At 36.8% G+C, this 18,553-nt stretch overlaps 2 protein-coding genes across 3 annotated transcripts in view; one reads left to right on the top strand and one right to left on the bottom strand.

The window, feature by feature from the left end:
• The window catches only part of TMEM164 (transmembrane protein 164), a 256,816-nt gene that overhangs the window by 198,615 nt on the left and 39,648 nt on the right, over nucleotides 1-18,553 (top strand). The window lies entirely within an intron of this gene.
• The window catches only part of AMMECR1 (AMMECR nuclear protein 1), a 107,520-nt gene that overhangs the window by 15,624 nt on the left and 73,343 nt on the right, over nucleotides 1-18,553 (bottom strand). Inside the window, exon 3 of the mRNA XM_008532590.2 lies at nucleotides 8,590-8,704. Within this exon, the coding sequence (XP_008530812.2) occupies nucleotides 8,590-8,704 (115 nt within the window). The remainder of the gene's footprint in view (nucleotides 1-8,589; nucleotides 8,705-18,553) is intronic.

Raw genomic sequence — 18,553 nt, forward strand, 5'->3', positions numbered from 1 at the left:
ATGTGGTATACATACACAATGGAATATTACTCAGCCATAAGAAATGATGAAATCCAGCCATTTGTCACAATATGGATGGACCTTGAGGGCATTATGCTAAGTGAAATAAGTCAGAGGGAGAAAGTCAAATACCATATGATCTCACTCATAAGTAGAAGATAAAAACAACGACAAACAAACGCATAGAAACAGAGATTGGAGTGGTGGTTACCAGAGGGGAAGGGGGAGGGGAGGAGGGCTAAAGGGGTGATTAAGCACATGTGTGCAGTGATGAATCACAATTAGTCTTTGGGTGATGAATATGATGTAATCTACACAGAAATCGAAATATATAACGATGTACAGCTGAAATTTATATAATGTTATAAACCAATCTTACTTCAATAAAAAAGAAAAAAAGAAACTGAGCAAGTAAAAAAACAAAAAATATTTTCATGATATTAAAAAGAAATAATAATAATAATCTTCTCCTGAACCAACTGATGTGCCACCAAGGACTACATATATTGTTAGGCTGTTTTTATCCATTATCTGACCAGTTCCTGGAGCTGTCCTTGCTTTCAAATCCCCTTTAAGTGAGAAGATTTTAGAAGCAGAAGAAATCCTAGAAAAATAAACCAAAAAGGATAATTGATTGCAAAGCCATCACTTGGACATGAGTAACTTTCTAATATATTCTACTATAAAAACTCCACTTCATCATCTACCTCAGCTGAGGTTATTTTTCTTTTTCTGTTATTTTGTGAAAAAACCCACAAAGGTCTCCTTGACCAAAATGCATGTGTGTTGCTCGTCTCTAAAATCCCCGCAAATTAGTCACCTTTAGCTTAGAAATGAATTCAGTCTCCATGGACCAATTCTTGGCTTTGGCAGAGCTTACCAAAGGAGCAATTAGTGCCAATTTTGATTCCTGCAGGAGTCTTAGACATCTTGTCTATCAGGAACACAAGCCTGCCAATTTATTTCACAAAGGCTGCTGAACAACAATCTGATAACATTTATTTTAACTAACAGCAGACGCACAGCTCTAAAATACCTGAACTAGCTAATAACCAACCCCATGAAGTTTTAAAGAATTAGTTAAGATTTTAAATAAAGCATGGCTAATGAAGAGGTGCTTTGAAAAGCTATGAAGCCAAACATGTTTATATATCATTTGCAATGAAAGAAACTGTTCTTACTCTAAGGTTTTGCAGAGAACAAGTGACAGCTCAGAGTGCAATTAAGGAAAAAACCCCAATTCTCTGTAATGATTAATTATAATGGGCATTCCTTAAAAATTGAACATCCTGAAGCTTTCCAAAGAAAGTTCGGCAACACAGGTGACCTTTAGATAAAAAGCCTGCTTTTCATCAAAAGTTAGAAAAATGCATTCCTACCATTTTTTTAAAGGGAATGAAGAAGGGAGTGAATTTACAGACAAGGAAACTAAAGTCATAAAATTTTCTTAACATCTAGAGAGGTGAATTCGTTTGCTTTCCTAAGGGTGGGGGGAAACACCTATTGGCAAATGTACCCAATATGAAATAATGTTGTTTGCCTGATAAGAAACTAAGAAAAATCTTATACAGGTTAGAACTGTACATTGAGTATCTGACTTAATATGGTATCTCTTGGTCTACAAAAGAGATTTGTTCCTAAAAAGTTATATATGGGTTGAATTTATATAAATGAATTAATCTTAAAGTCATGAGAAAGACAATAAGGAAACCATAGAGTGAGCCCTTCTGCAAAGAAAAATATCTGTTCATAAAGTGAATAATCACTCTCTAATGTATTTGCTTAATTTAGATTTACAAATATAATACTGACGTAAAATAGGGGATGACACAGTAATAAAACAGGCATTTACAGTTTAGAATATTTTTTTTCTTAAAGAGAATTCTTTTGTGAGAAAGAAATCTAGAATGTATAATTTTAAAAACTGGACTCTTTTTTAGTTTTGTTGCCTAGATTTAAGTTGGCAATGGCCATTTTAAAAGTTAGGGACCTCTTATGATTTCTAAATGGCTAGTGGTGACTCATTCTCTGGAAGTAAAATGAAACAGAGGCCATTTAGAGAAGGGAAGTCACAGCATTACACTCCGTCAGCATCCAGAGAGACTTGAGGTATTGTCTAGTCCGACCTTTCCAGCTTCCTGGTGAGGAAAGGGAGATCCAGAAAGGCCACTAAACTGGGTAGTGGCAGTCAGGAAGAGGACTCAAGTCTTCTCATTCTCAAAATTCAGTACTCATTTTTATCAGATGCTGGGGATACACACAGGCAAAATGTACAGGAAACAGTAGACTAGAGAGGAACTACTAGGGCAAGGGTTGTAAGAGCCTGTGGATTTGGAGGAAGCAGCGGGAAAACTTCCCCCCACCAAACACCACACTGGGAGGAAAGCAGGAAGTAACTAGAGGAGGCCTGCAAATGGACCACACAGCCCATTTCAGTAAGAACACTGATAGCTAATGGAAATTTTTATGCATTAAATCACCTTCTAGAAGTTACTTTACTTTGTACCAGCTTGCTTCCTCACTAGGCTTCTGATACACTGAATTGTTGATTCACAGCAAATTCTTTCTAGATAGCCAGGAAGCATGAAGCATTCCTTTCCCAATGTTCCACAGCACTTGAAAAAACATTAAAAGTAGAGCATCAGGACAAAGACTAAATTATCATAATGACAGTGACATCTTATACAAAAACCTCAAGGTCCCTGAGAAAATACTGTGAAAGCATTTTCCTAGACATATAAAGCATACATACATACATATATATATATATATATATATATATATTTTTTTTTAAAGGTGGGAATTAAGTTAGAAGAGAAGCAAAACATGGTATATATCATACTTGGGGAAACATCACTAAGGGGGGGTGGACAGGACATATACAACTAGAAGACATTTCACTTGGTGACTTTGTGAGTCATGCTAACCATCTGTGTATGAATGGGAACTCTGTTTTCAGTGGTACATTAAGAGGAGTTATAAAAACGTAAACCTAAGGGGCAGGGGGGGTGATAAAGGAGAACATGAACTTCTAAAATACATGAGAGATAATGATGGTAGCCAATTTATTCATCTCATCTGTTTACTCTCATAAACGTTGTTACAAAGCGCACTATTATTAACTGCAACCAAACCCATCAGAAATGGAGCTGTGATCACTCAAGAGGTGTGTTTTGGAGGTTGCTTTTAAAGTGAAGTGCAGCTCTCTGAGTACCAGGAGTTCAACAAGCTCACGTACAATGACAGATGTTTTGGTACTTTAGGGACAGAATGAGACTAGGGGCTTGGTGTCTAGCTCTATAGCCCAGGGACAGATTTTTGGCATCACACAAGAATGTCGCTGGCCAACCCCACCCAGCATGGGTTGATTCCATGTAAGTGTTGAGTGCTATAAAGGAACAGTCTGTCTTCACACCACAATGTATTGCCCAAGTGACAGCTGTATATACAGGTGAGATATCAGTGATCCAGGGAGCTAGATAGAGCAAAAAGTGCCTTATGGTTTGTGAAAATGTCATTAATCTATTGAAATATGATTTAATGGTCTACTTTAGAATACAGAAAATATTTCTTCCTCATGGCTTCAGAATGATCTTGTCTCTCAAGCACAGAAATAAAAGATGTCTGACTATAATTTAGAAAATATTTTGACTTCTGTCAGCAAATTGCTACATGAGCTCCTGCAAGATCACTGGTATTATACTTGCTATACAAGTTCTTCTACAAACAAAAAGCTTATTCATTTATATCACTCTGAAAATGAGCAGCTACAACATGACACACCTAGAATCACCCACCGAGTCAAACTCCAGCTACTGTAATGTCATTGGTTTTCTATCTTTTAGCTCTTTAAAAGGAAACATGGCTCTCAAATAATGTAACTATACCAGTTCTAGGCTATATATCGTTTTAAAGGACCCCAACATGCTGCATGAGCTTTTCTTTCTTTCTAAAACACTATCTGTCAATCATCCTGTCATTCAGAATTAAGAGAATGTCGTCAATTGAAGAACACAGAACAATGGTAATAAGTTTTTGTGTTCAAACACAAGGCGGATCACTTCGGATTTCTCCCTGGGGGAGCAATTTTCCTCATTTAACAACCATTTTAGCCTTGCAGGTAGATATTTCAATTTATCAGGTAATGAATTTTTTTCCCCAAATCATTCACTCTTCATCCTTCTCATACCTACCAGGGCAATAAGTAAATCATGATGTGGGCAATAATTGGCAATTCTCAGAAGGGTGGGACCATTGTTTCAATTTGTCTTTATAGCTTTTTGTGGATGGTTTTGTTGTTTTTTGTGACTACCCAGCCTCCTTGAGAGGCTACCTATAGACACTCATTTTAAATGTTATAATTACTATTTGGAGGAAATATGACATACGGAAGCATTACTGATTATTCTGTCAATTCAACATTGACTTGAAATTAATTATATCCACTTGTGAAACCATTTATCAAACATTCCTCACATTATCAAACAGAAGCATTCTAACGTCGAAAACAAAGTCTGATGTAAATTGTACTTTCCTACTAACTTCCATTATAAAATTAGAGACATGTTACCAAAAGAGAGTTCCCAAATAGGCTGAGTTAAAAACCTTGGATGAAGAAGAGAGTAAGATAGTAGCCAGCCCTGTGGCAGTTCACTTGTTTCCTGATCATTTGAAAATTAGGTAGCTATTACCACCTGTCACATCCCTCATCCTCATGACCACAGGGATGTCTCTCTTGTTACCAAAGTTACCTACCTCTACGCTTTGGGACTTCTAGACTTTGCCCTCTCCCTGCTTTGATCTGGGCATTTTCATCCCTTTAATCAGGAATTTTACTGCAGTAACACGCTTCACCAGTGGGGGGGGTCAACTCTCAAACTGTACTTCCAACAGAAAAGCCCTATGTTAGAGGCTTCTGCTTATATAACACATACTCATTACCAATCTTTGACTTAAAAATTCTCTATTGAAATTCTGTAATCATCTCCTGTTTTCCCCTTCAGCATAAACATATATAGCACTTTGCATTTCAGGTTAAAATTGGATACTTATGGTGAATAGGCTACTTCATTACTGGAAGAAAAATTGTACCTATTTGACAGTGTGAAATTTCTCAAAATGAAACATATACTTTCATAATATAGACTGACTCCTCATAAAGGAAATTTGAGATACAATTAATTAACTTATATACAAAGATAAGCCATAAACAAAGACTTCCTCATAATCCTCTTTTTAATAGTGACTGTATATTCAATATGATCTCAGTTACATAAATAAAATGCAGATTTATTGATACAAAGACACAGAAAAAAACTGGAAGAAATATACCAAAATGTTAACAGTGGTTATCTCAGAATGGTGTAATTACGAATGGCTTGCATTTCTTTATATTTTTTAAATTTTTAAAGTTTTCCTCATCAGTAAATTAGAATTACTATGCTATTGTGGACAATAGGTTTAAATATATATGTATGCATATGCATATATGCCTTTTTTATTGTGATAAAATACACATAACATAAAATTTACCATTTTAACCATATTAAAGTGTACAATTCAGTGGCATCAAGTACATTCACAGTGTTGTACAACCAGCATTAATCCAGTTCCAGAACCTTTTCATCACCCCAAAATGGAGACCCTGCACCCATTAAGCAGTCACTTCCCATTTACCCCCTGCTCCCAACCCCTGGCAACCACTAATATACTGTCTCTCTCACTATGGATTTGCCTATTCTGGACAGTTCATATAAATAGAATCATGCACCATGTGGCCTTTTATGTCTGGCTTCTTTCACTTAGCATCATGTTTTCAAGGTTCATTCATGTCACAGCCTGAATCAGTACTTCATTTCTTTTTATGGCTGAATAATATTCAATTGTATGTATATGCCACATTTTGTTTATCCATTCATCTGCTGATAGACATTTGGGTTGTTTCCACCTTTTGGCTACTGTGAATAGTGGTGCTATGAACATTCGTGCACAAGTTTTTGTTTCAACATCTATTTTCATTTCTTTTGGGTATATACCTAGGAGTGGGATTGTACTGACATATACTTTTTACAAAATATCTTTAATTCTACTTTGGCATTCTGTGTTTAAAGTAGCAATGCTTTTTCAGAATTATTAAGGATAACCTTTATAACATCATTCCCACAATAATACCATTCCATTTTCAATCACTGACTATGGTACATTTTTTTAAAGCCCAAATCACATTCTTGTACTTAAAAATGTAATTTTCATCCTTATTCTTTGGGAACAAATTTCTCTTATGCTAAATACTTTAAACTATGATGAGCTAACTGAAAAGGACAGTCTTTTCCTCTTAGCACAGCCATTCTAGCAGTACCTAGTTCACTTTCAAATGCTTATATTTTAAAAGTACAAAAACATATGTGTGTATTTTTTGTTGCTACTTTAACAGAGAAGCATCACTAAATAGACACCAGTATTTAACCCTTAAGGAATGTTTTAAATAAACAATATCAAATAGAAGCAATACAGAATCGTCTAGAAATTCAAACTGGCAGATGGTGACCAGAGAGGATAAATATGCCCTGAAAGAGTACACAGTACCAATTCTTAAGTGATTTACCTCCCACTCTCCCAACAGAAAATTGATACATCTCATGAACACAAAAGCCCAATAACATCAAGGTTAGTTTTAGCTGTAGACTGTGCTTGAAGAGGGCTAAAGAAGATGATGGTGTACTCTCTGCTTACCCATACCTATTTAATAACTTAGATTCTCACACTTTTCCTTCCCCCGAAACACATGTACACACGTTTATGCAATACACATTCATGTACATGCCACACATGCACGTGCACACACATGGACACCAAGACTGTACTTCCAACTGAGTGGCTGCAAGTAAGGAAGGGTAGAAGTGTTTCTGTAGCTCAGGCGTCCCCTAGATCTCAGGTGTTTCCCTGTTATCACTCCCACCTCACCACTACACACACAGCATGCTGCAACTCAGAAAGCAGAAAGAAAATTCTAGCTAAAGAAGAGGAAGCAGTAGCTTTAAAACAGTGAAAGAACCACCCAAACCGTAATATTTGTTAATAAGCAAGGGGTACGATTTGGGATTACTTAAAAATAAAGTACTGGGGACTATATCCATAATACTGGTTAACTTCTCCTTAAGAAAAATTCAAATAAGAACAATAAACTTATAGAAAACAATCAATTAGGAAAGTTCAATTCTATAAAAGGTTTTACACATTTAAACTTTACTAGGATCAACACTAGCAATAAATTTTATGTTTTCCTTTACAAAAAACCTTAAGATGTTTTCATATTCTGATAATGCTCCATAAAAACCCTACCACAAAACCCAGAAGGAACTCTTTCATCCAACTCTCTGAAGAATTTTAAATATAGCTCTGGCCTAACAACAATAATTTATATCATAGAGGTTTTTTTCAAATGAAGATTAAGAACTTTATGAATGTCTTATTTTATATGTGGAAAAGCTGAATGGCAGTGGAGTAAGTTGTCCAAAGTCTCACAAGGAATCACGGCAAAGCCAAAAATAAAATTCAAGTCTAATTAGCTATCAAGACAGTGATCTGTTCACAAGGCAAAATATCTCAGTAATTACAGGGGACAGTCATTCTAAAAAGGCAGTACAACTAAAACAGGCTATATCACAATGATACAGTCATGTATTTATGAGAGTGTGTAAGAGAGTGCTATGTGTATCACTGAATTCCCATTGTTTCATTCTTATAGCACTTATTTCTTCATGCTCTGTGTATACTTCTTTTCTCTATTAGACTATGTGAAGCTTTATGGTGGGGACCAAATCTTAGCACTTTTGTACACTGCAAACTGACTTGAATACAGTAGGCATTCAGTAATGTGGGCGTGGTTGTGTGTAAAATTTCATAGATATGCACTCAACTATCTCCTCCCAACCACCAAAAAAAATCACAGTGAGAACATCTGAACTTCCTTAAAAACCCAATCCAGCATACCAAAGAATGAAAATATGATCGATATAGGCTACTCTGGTAATGGCAATGCAGAGATACCCGTGATATAACCTTGATGTCATTTGTTAGTGTAAGTGCATAAATTAAGGTAGTCAAGATGAATTAGCATGATTTAACTCTAGTTAACCCACACCCTGTCATTATCCACAAACTGATTTCCCCAACTGGTGTATTGCCCTAGCTCTTTTGTTTCTTGTTTCTGAGATGTATCCTCTGACCATGTAACTGCTTGGTGGCAGGTTACAGCAGAGTGCATCGGAATGCAAATAGAAGAAATAAATCCCAATCAGTCCTTCTTACTACTTATTAACAGACTTTATGAGGTGCTGTGGTGAAGTCATAAGATAAAAATGAAGAGCACATTCAGCTTGGGGATTAAAACAACACATGGCACTTTGCCTTTTAAAAACCGTCCTTCACTCATCTCTCATTGATCAGCTGTGAGGTTCATTTATCCATGTTACTCTTCACCGCCATTACAATAGAGAATGGGCTGAAAGAGTTTATTTCTGGGCCTAATTTTTAACAATTACTCATGAGTTACCTTCATTTTTCTTTAAAAATTTTCTATAGTCTTACCTCCCAGTCCAAATAATCACAGACATCTTCAAAGTTAGTGAGCAGAGACACTGAGCAGAACAGCCGTGGCAGCTCATCCCTTGTCATTGGGGGAAAACGGCTATCTTTAAGGGCACTGTTGAAAACAAAGCAAAGATTAAAGCAATCACTAGATATGAGAGTTCCTAACTTCAAATGCCAACAATCAATTGAAAAAGGTAAGAGATAAAAAAGAAATCAGGTGCCAAAGGTGCCGAAAATCTTCAAAGTATGCAAAGGCCCCAAAGATTTTAGAAGTTGCCGTTTTTTTTCATTCAATACATTGTGTTTACTAGCCAATCCTGTGATCAACTCAGCTGTAAAGAGTGAATGATCAACAACATTTCCTGTGCAGTCGTTTCCTAGTCTACTTCCCGGTTACTTGCAGAATCTGAGAACGTTTTATTTCACTTTTGAGAAGAATAAAAACCAGATTAGTGGAAACTTGTGGGAAGACTTCTGGATCTAGTGCTGGTGGAAAAAAAATATATATATATATATATTATGTTGTAAAAAAAACTTCATACTAGGTTGGCAAGTTGCCATAGAACAGCAGAGTTAAAAAAAAAAAGATCAAAATTTCATTTTCTTCAAGCAAAAGAAATCAAAGAAAATGAAAATAATCATGCAAATTACTAAAAATACAAGGATTTCAGGACCCCTATAAAGAAAAATTCAAGATATGACTCAAAAATTGTGAACCTACAGGAAATAGGGCTAATCTAGGAAATAAAAGTATGATTAGGAGACCATTAATCACATCAGTGGATTTCTGAGTACCTCAACTCTGATTGGGTCCTGCAATCAAGGGTAGTATACCACAGTGCCAAACTCTAGACAAACCCCACTGTAAAGGACAAAAATGCTGAAAGACCATAATTCTTCCTGCCACAGTACAATAGACCGAAGATACACAGACACAGATACGCACACACACACAGAGGCACTGTGTGTTCCCTGTACTTTTAAAAGAAACCACTTCCTGGTCAAGAAAAACAAACACACCTCTGATCGTACAGTATATTAACGGAACTGCTGGCATTTGCGCCATCGATCTTCAAACGTCCTGTATAGCATCCAGGCTTAGAAAATGCTTTCACAGATTAATCCTTAGAGGTTACAAACTTAGAGCCTACAAACTGCTTGGGTCATAAAAAAGTTCCATGGCCTTTGGAAATAATTTAATTCCTTTTTCAGTGACTTCCTCATTGCTGGATTTTCCTTTTATTTCGTTTTTCCATCCCTTCCTTTGTATTCTGAAACTCACCCACTGTATTGTACAAATATACCTCATGTGAGTATTTTCAGTGTATTTTGGTTCTTGTTCTATCCTGCTATACAAAGGAAAATGCTTATAGAAAGATATAGAGATGTTCTATATAAAGTATAAACGTTTTTTCCCTTTCAAGGAACCATGATTAACCAAGAAAGTCAGGAAATCTGTGATAATTCACACTCTGAGAACAGCATTTCAGTATTTTATAATTTAACAGCATAAATTTCCTATGGTTTGGCTTCTTTTATTTTCCTACTGGCAAATAAAGTTTTAAAAAATATTTTCAAGTTCTCATTCAAAGCCAAAGAAAGACATACATATGTGTGTGTGCAGACCTCCCCGACACACACACACACACACACACACACACACAGAGGAAGTTCTAAACAGAAGAGTCCCATGCATAAAAACCAAAAGGCCAAACACACTTTCAGTTTTCCTGTTAAAAAGACAGGGGCCGGCCCAGTGGTGTAGCAGTTAAGTTTGCGTGCTCCGCTTCAGCGGCCCTGGGTTCACTGGTTTGGATCCTGGGTGAGGACAAGGCACCGCTTATCAAGCCATGCTGTGGCAGGCGTCCCACATATAAAGTAGAGGAAGCTGGGCACAGATGTTAGCTCAGGGCCAATCTTCGTCAGCAAAAAGAGGAGGATTGGTGGCGGATATTAGCTTAGCACTAATCTTCCTCAAAAAAAGAAAAAAAGGCAAAGACAGAGAGAAAAAAGGCCTTATACATTAGAAAAATGTAAAATGTAATTTTTTAGGGTTATAGATTTTTTTATTGTAGTACAATATACATAACATGAAATTTACCTCTTTAACCATTTTTAAGTGTACAGTTATGTGAGATTAAAGTACATTCACATTGCTGTGCAACAGCTGCCACCATCCATCTCCAGCACTTTTTTCATCTTGCCCAAATGAAACAGGGTACCCATTAAACGTTAACTCCCCATTCCTTCCTCCTCCCAACCCCTGGCAAAAATGTAATTTAAATACATTTTTATAATTCCAAGTAATCACAGTAACATAGTTGCTAATGTTTCTGATATATAACAGCTTTATTGAGATATAATTCACATACCATAAAATTCACCCTTTTAATGTATACAATTCAATGGGTTTTAGTATATTCAGAGTAGTACAACCATTACCACTATCTAATTTTAAAACATTGCATCACACCAAAAAGAAACTCCAGACTTATTAGCAGTCAGTCCCCATTCTCCCTTTCCCACAGCTCCTGGCAAGCACTAATCTACTTCCTGTCTCTATGGACTCGCCTATCGTGGACATTTCAGATAAGTGGAATCATACCATATGTGGCCGCTTGTGTCCAGCTTCTTTCACTTAGCATAATATCTTTGCGGTTTCATCCACATTGTAACACGGATCAGTAGTTCATATCTTATTTATTTATTTTTATTTGATACATTTGACATGTTACATTTTGTAAAAGTACTTCATCCTTTTAATTGCCTAATAATATTCAATTGCATGAATATATCACATTTTGCTATCCATTTATCCATCGATGGACATTTGGGTTGTTTCCACTTCTCGGCTACTATGAATAATGCTTCTATGAACATTCATGAATGAGTTTTTGTGTGGACATATTTTTTAATTTCTCTTGGGCAGATAACTAGGAGTGGAATTCCTGGGTCATATGGTAATTCTACATTTAACTCTTTGAGGAACCAATAAACTGTTTCCCATAGCAGCTGTACCATTCTACATCCCCACCAGCAATGCACGAGGGTTCAAATTTCCCCACATCCTCGCCAACACTTGTTATTGTCTGCCTTTTTAATTATAGTGCTAGGCCTCTCTTTAATGAAGTGTTGTTTGTATCTGGCTCTAGTTTTTACATTAACACAATGCACATGCTGAAGCTGCCATACAGTTAATTTCTCAAGACTTTGAGGCAAGATCATTTTGTTAATTTACTTCCTAGCAAACCACTGAAAGGTAAATTTTAGCTCAGTGCAATTCAAACTATTTCAAATCAATGAAACTTTCAAGTACATAAAATGTAACTGAGGATCAGGCTAGGAAGCTTTCCTCGTGATACAGACCCATGTTGCACAATCATTCTGGGCTTAAAAAAAGAGAATGTTAGAACAACGAGTAAGTGGGAGAATGCTAGCATGGTTAATAAGAGAAACTGATAATCATGCCTTGCCATACTGAGACTCAAACGTATGAACTTCAAAACTCTGAAACAGTGAAGGTACATTTGTCATGATGGAAACAGTCTGATTTTACAGAAACACTCATTCAAATGACTTTTAATTCTTGCATTTTTCATCAATTCTAAGTAACTTTTTATTAAATTCATGAGCATAGAAAAGTTCCACAAGGTAGGAAGCTCTCAATATCTCTAAATGCAAATTCCTAGGGAAAAGAACTAGCAATGAAAGCCTAGCAAGGATTTAAGGGATTATAAAAAAGATAAAAAATGCAGCCGGAGACTGACCTCAGAGCTGCGAGGCTGGTGTGGACAGCTGTTAAACAAGCAGATTCAGCTTCCCTCAGCCCCACTCTCTTTAGTATACAGAATATGCAATGTGGAAGCTGAGCCTTTAGAGAAGATATGCAGTCCAGAGCTGGGTGGTGACTTACTTGAGGTGACCCAGCTAGTTAGTGACACAGGTGGGGATACAACTCAGATTGTCTGACTCAAGTCCAAAATTCTTTCTAGTAACCACACTTTAGTTGCCACCTTTGAATGGATTATTTTTTTAATTTTAAAATTAAACGCTTGCCTTGCCTGGCAATTCTGATCTCATACCTGTAGTGCCTCTGCCTAAAGAAGATAAATAATAATTTAATAGCATTCATTAGTAGCCAAAGAGTAAGCAGAGCTAGACTTCCTGTCTACTGGAAGTCTGCAGGAGCGAAAAGGATTTTAAAATATTAATATTGTCCATGGAAAGCATTTTATACCAAACTAGTGTCTGCCAATTTAAATTCTAGGCAGTCTAAGGAACTGACAAACAAGGAGATCTTGTAGTAAATTCATATGAGGTTCTTATTGCTACAATAGGAAGCCATTTTCTAATGTTTAAATGTTGCAAGGAAAAAAATCCCCCACTTATGTACAAAACCAGCCGGCTGCTCCATCACCCATATGATGGATGGGAAAGGTTTAAACAACAGTTTAATTCACATATCAAATTCAAATATATTCGATTCAAATTGGCACCTTCTCAAGAATACATTTCACCTAATTGAGAAGCAGCATTAACATCTGTCAAAGTTAATATCTAATGTTAAATAGCACTTTAATGAAAATGAACATTAAAAGGAATTAAGAGTTTAGCTATCAAAGAATCAAAGGGTTTGTGACAGTGCCTAGAAACTATGAGGGAAAAAAACAGCTGAAAAGAGAGAAAACCTTAGATGTTACAAGGCTCATCATGAACAATATAGCATGCGACAGAAATGATTTGAGTGAATCTAGGTAGCTAGCTAGCCCTTCACTCACTCCTTCATTCATTCTTCCGCTGTCCAAAACACTGATGACCTCAATCAGTTAACCAGCGGAAAGTTACCAAACTGAGAAGGGCTTCATATTACAGGCAATCATTTTTCACAACAAGGAAGTAATTAAAACCAAAATTAAAAATCCCTCTTTGGATAGGTGAAGAAAAGCAAATCAAGCATACATTAGTCTAAAATAAAAAAACAGTTTTTTCATGAGGGGTTTCAATCATCTGGAAATTGTGCCATTCTTCATCAGAGTTTCTGGAACAGAATGCACATGTGGCATGTCTGAACTCCAGAAACTTAGAATACTAGAATCCTAAACCAAAATCTGAAAAACTAGCCATAACCTCTCTTTCACATTAAGTAGCAATTTTAGCTTCCCATTATTAAAAAAATAACAGACATAAAATGGAATGCAAAAAAGTGACTATTCATCAAACCTAATGGTAGAGAGGAGTGACAAAGGACATGCTTACGGGGAAGGAAGGAGGAAAGGAACCTTATTTTGGTGAGGGCTGTGACCCAAAAGGAAATTTTCAATGGTAAGACATACATAAAGTGTTACTTAACTGGGAGATGTTTTTTCCCTTTACAGTAATAAATACAACCTACTTGCCGCTCAATGAATATTAACATTAAAATGTATTTTAAAGTGTGATATGATGGGTAATTAACAGGGCATGGAGGAAACAACTCAGGGATGGAACAAAAGGAAGAGGAGGTAGAAAGGAAGAAAAGAAAAAGAATAAGGGAATATATTCAAAGAAATAAAGACGGAGAGGAAGAGAAAAAAGAAGCAGGAAAAGGAAGTGGGAGGCAAAGAAAGAGAAAAAACAATAGGGACACACACAAAGGGACAAAGAGAGAAAGCAAGGAAAGAAGAGTGGAAGGGTAAGAGGGCAAAGGAGATAAAGTGCGATAGGTCCTGTAGGTTTTCATATAGATTATTTGGCTCCTATCCTATAGGATTCACTTAGGCTTTAGAGTGTTATCACCTACTGCCCTCTGATTAGCTTAAAGCTCTTGAATTGCTCTAATCTGAAATTCTTAAAAGCCTCTACTTTCTGAGATAGCCATAGCTGCCCACCAGGAGGGAAAAATATTCTCCGGGCTGCATGCTGTGATGACCAGAGCAATAATGTCAAGAAACTGCCTCCTAGCCACAAGTTCCTCACCTCTAAATTAGGAGACTAGGTTGTGAATTTGATTTAGAGGAGGAGAACTAAAACTGGAAAATACAAGATACCTAAAGAAACAGATGGCTAAATGTTCAGTGTATATGGCAGGTATTCCTCATTTCCTTCCATATAATGTCCTCATAATGCTCTCCCCGCAGTTTCTGGATTTACTCTATCCTGTTTTCAGAAGTGAACTACTAGGGGCCGGCCCCGTGGCCGAGTGGTTAAGTTCGCGAGCTTTGCCGCTGCGGTCCAGGGTTTCGCTGGTTCAGATCCTGGGCGCGGACATGGCACCGCTCGTCAGGCCGTTGAGGCGGTGTCCCATATGCCACAACTAGAAGGACCTGCAACTAAGATATACAACTATGTACCGGCGGGATTTGGGGAGATGAAGCAGGAAAAAAAAAAAGAAAGAAATGAACTACTAGAAACAGTTTTTTGTTTAAACTATTTTTCTGATGAAAATCTCTTAAAATATATCCTACCAGGGTATAATGAACATAATTTAATTTTCTCTTCAGAATTCAGGTTCATCTTTAAGACTCCATATGACAGTGGGTCATTCATTACTATACAGTGTTAGAACAGGGCTCTCAATGTTCTTGGCAAGAAAAAAATCTGTGGGTCTGGAAAAGAGATTACAGTATGACCACCACCAATTTCCATCTTGGGAAATTTGAAAACGTGAAATTGTCTCTACTTTCAACAGAATCTAATGCAAAAATAACCTGACATAGACTTTCCAAGTGTTCAGGGATCTCATCTTTATGTTCTCTAACTTAGGGTACTATGAAACCGAACTACTTCTCAAATCGAATTAAATGTAAATTTTATTGCCTTTTTCTTAGAATTTAGAAACCTCTACAACCCTGAACAAGTATTATTTCCCCAGGGCCATCAAAAGCATGTCTCTAAGGTATGATGACAGTTCCCTGTGACTTAGTGCCAATATGTACAGCTCCTAAAAATGCAAATATTGGAGTTATCATTAATACATGGGCACTAGTTCACAGTCCTACAAAACAGAGCATGGTAGAATGGTCAAGAGCTTGGTTTCTGAGGTCAGACATACCTGCATTTGGATCCTGGCTCCAATGCATACTAGCTGTGTGACATCTGAGCAAGTTTCTTAAATTGTGTCAGCCTCCATTTCCTCATCTATAAAATGAGGACAATAATAGTATTGTACCTACCTCACAGAGTTACTGTGACAAGTAAATAAAATAATAATATCTGCATAAGTACCTCACAAATACTAGGTGCTTGTTAAGTAGTGGCCATCAAAGAACTCTGAATGATCATCAGCATATTTGTTAGTTTATGCCCCAGGGCTGCCCTCATATCACAGCTCTGGTGAAAGGGAGGGAGACCCAGGACTAAGATTGACCCTTCGATTTTCATATGGGAGGATCTAAACAAGTTATCTTCTCTAGGAATTAAATGTGGCCATCTCAATGGATAATGGCTACCTTTCCAGGTTCTGGTGTTTTTGAGAAGCCTTCGTCTCATTTTCTTTCATTTTCAAAATATTTATTAAGCACCTGCTATAAGTCTTTTATTATGTGAAGAGCCATGGAGGATATAAGAATAGTAGATTACAAAATAATACATGGATATGTGTAAAAGACTTATTAAAATCACATACAAGAGGAATGGTTAGACAAGGTTAGCTTCTTTCCTGGAAGGACGTTTACACTCTCTGCTACTGGTTTACTGGTTCCAAGTAACCCAGAATGCCAGATAAATTTACAAAAATCAAATGTACACATATTTTTTTTCTAGTAACAGATCTACTACATCAAACAAGGTGCTTCTTCGTCAAGAATTTCCATTATCCTGCAGGCATGCATTCTTGTGTTCAATTTGTCTTCAATGGATTTAGATATATTATTCTCTATCCTACTGGTTATGCTACAGCAAAATCCTTAGGAAACAAAACATTCTCTAAGCGGCAAACACAGAATGAGAGATGAGAGGCTCTGTGCTTTCCTCATCTAAACCAGTGGTCTCTAAACTGTTTTGATTGAGCATTCTTATCAGTTTAAAGAAGTTGGAGCACACATCCCCAATATGTATATTTATAAAGTATATACATGTACTACTATCACTAGCTAATATATCCAAAGAATAATATATACTCAGAGTGAGTTTTGTTGCTAAAGACAGTGGGTATAAATACATATTTCAAATAATGTTCTTGATAATTTCCTTCTTATCTTGAGGCTGATTAGATTATCTTCATGTTTACTTTATGACATGGCCAACAAAGTTACAAGGTAACTTGTAGGAGAAGTGTCAGCTGGCTCCACCATTTTCTTGTCCTTGCCTTGTGCTTGTATTATTGCTATTATCATCAATCCATTGTTCCTCTGCTATTATCATCAATCCATTGTTCCTCTGCAGGAATCTTCTTAAGCCAATTGTCCATCCTGAATGAGTGAGTTTATTTAGCTTTAGCTAACCTACGCACAGTGGTCAAATGGCTTAAGATTCTTGCAAAGAAACCACAGGTTGAAGATAATACTAAGCACCATGAATCTATTTAACCAGGCAGACATAAAGCGAAATACACTGCAGTACGCCAAAAGTGAATGAAAGAAGGAGTGTGCCACTATCAACTCCCATCAAATCGTGGTTCTCACGCTTTCCTTAGGATTCCTTATTTAGAGTATGTGACAGTGACCCTCTGACATACACCAAATGACAGCCTCAGAGTCAATCCATAGATTAAACATTAGTTGAGTTTAAATACTTTCTTATATTTTAGATAAAGCGATCATAGGGGGAATTTCTAATCTTTTCTTCTTACCCCACAATGGATCATCTGGGTGCATCCCCTCTTTGGAGACTGCTAATCTAAAGCTCCTAATCAAGTTCTAAAGACTGGTTCTAATACACTTAGACATGACACTATGAGCAAAAGGTGCTTTGAATACAAAGCAGCAAATATCTGTCGAGCACCTACTGTAAACCAGGTGCTATACATGCATTATCTTGTTGAGTCCTCAAAACAACCTCATTTTGTAGATGAGGGAACTCAGACTCAGTGAGTTCAGTGAGATTAAGCAACTTGCCAAATGTCATCAAAACAGGTAAGAGTTGACATTTGAACTCAGGGCTGCCTACCTCTAGAGCCCATTCTCTTTTCACAGTACCACTTCTAGAATGCTAGCAAATTAACTTCTAGAATTCTAGCAAATTAACATAAATGTATACACATTTAACCAGTTTTAAGGAATTTTTGTCCAATTAATGCTTCTTTTCCTGGGGTTTAACTGAATGCTTTAGGTTACAAGTGTGAGGAGGTTCCGAAACTAAGACAAATGGTACTCTTTTAGTGAAGTGTTAGCTTGTTTTTGTTCTCCTCTTCTTTCTCCATTTTGATCTTGGTGATTCAGAGCTGCTGCCATTGAAAAACATCTGTTTTATCTAAATTTAATAAGCCTTATTAGTGGGACACTAAGCCTTCCCTTATTCTGAAGCCTTTCCACAATTTGAAATTTAATCTGCTGGAAGTCATAATAGCGTTACCAAAGTACTAGTTTTGGACATATCTAGGCTGGCGGGCCTGTTTCTGATTTTTAACTTTGCTTTTCCAACCTGAATGAATAAGCTCTCTCATACTCACTGCAAGAGTCATGCAATTTTTTCCTTCCTTCTTTCCATGGTAATCAAATCTATAAATTGAACTCAGTAAACTGCAAAACATATGTTGTCACTCTAACTTATGTGCCACGTTAGGGTGGTTCAGCTTACCCACTGTTTTACTGTCCTTTCTAAAACTACTGCCAGCCCTTGATGGTACAGGTCTGCTGAGAGCTAGCAGGCTGGTTCTTATTGTGTGGCCTGTTGATGATGTTATCGGATATCAATGACAGGGGACTACACGTAACAAAAGAAAAGAGTTGTCAGTCTTAAAGATGAGGTACAAAGTAAACTTATCAACTCCGTCACACTGAGGAAGTAAGAGAGGAGGAATCCAGCCCTTTCCATTGCCTCACTG

This window comes from Equus przewalskii, chromosome X (genome assembly GCF_037783145.1).
Source record: "Equus przewalskii isolate Varuska chromosome X, EquPr2, whole genome shotgun sequence".
Classification (NCBI taxonomy): Eukaryota; Metazoa; Chordata; class Mammalia; order Perissodactyla; family Equidae; genus Equus; species Equus przewalskii.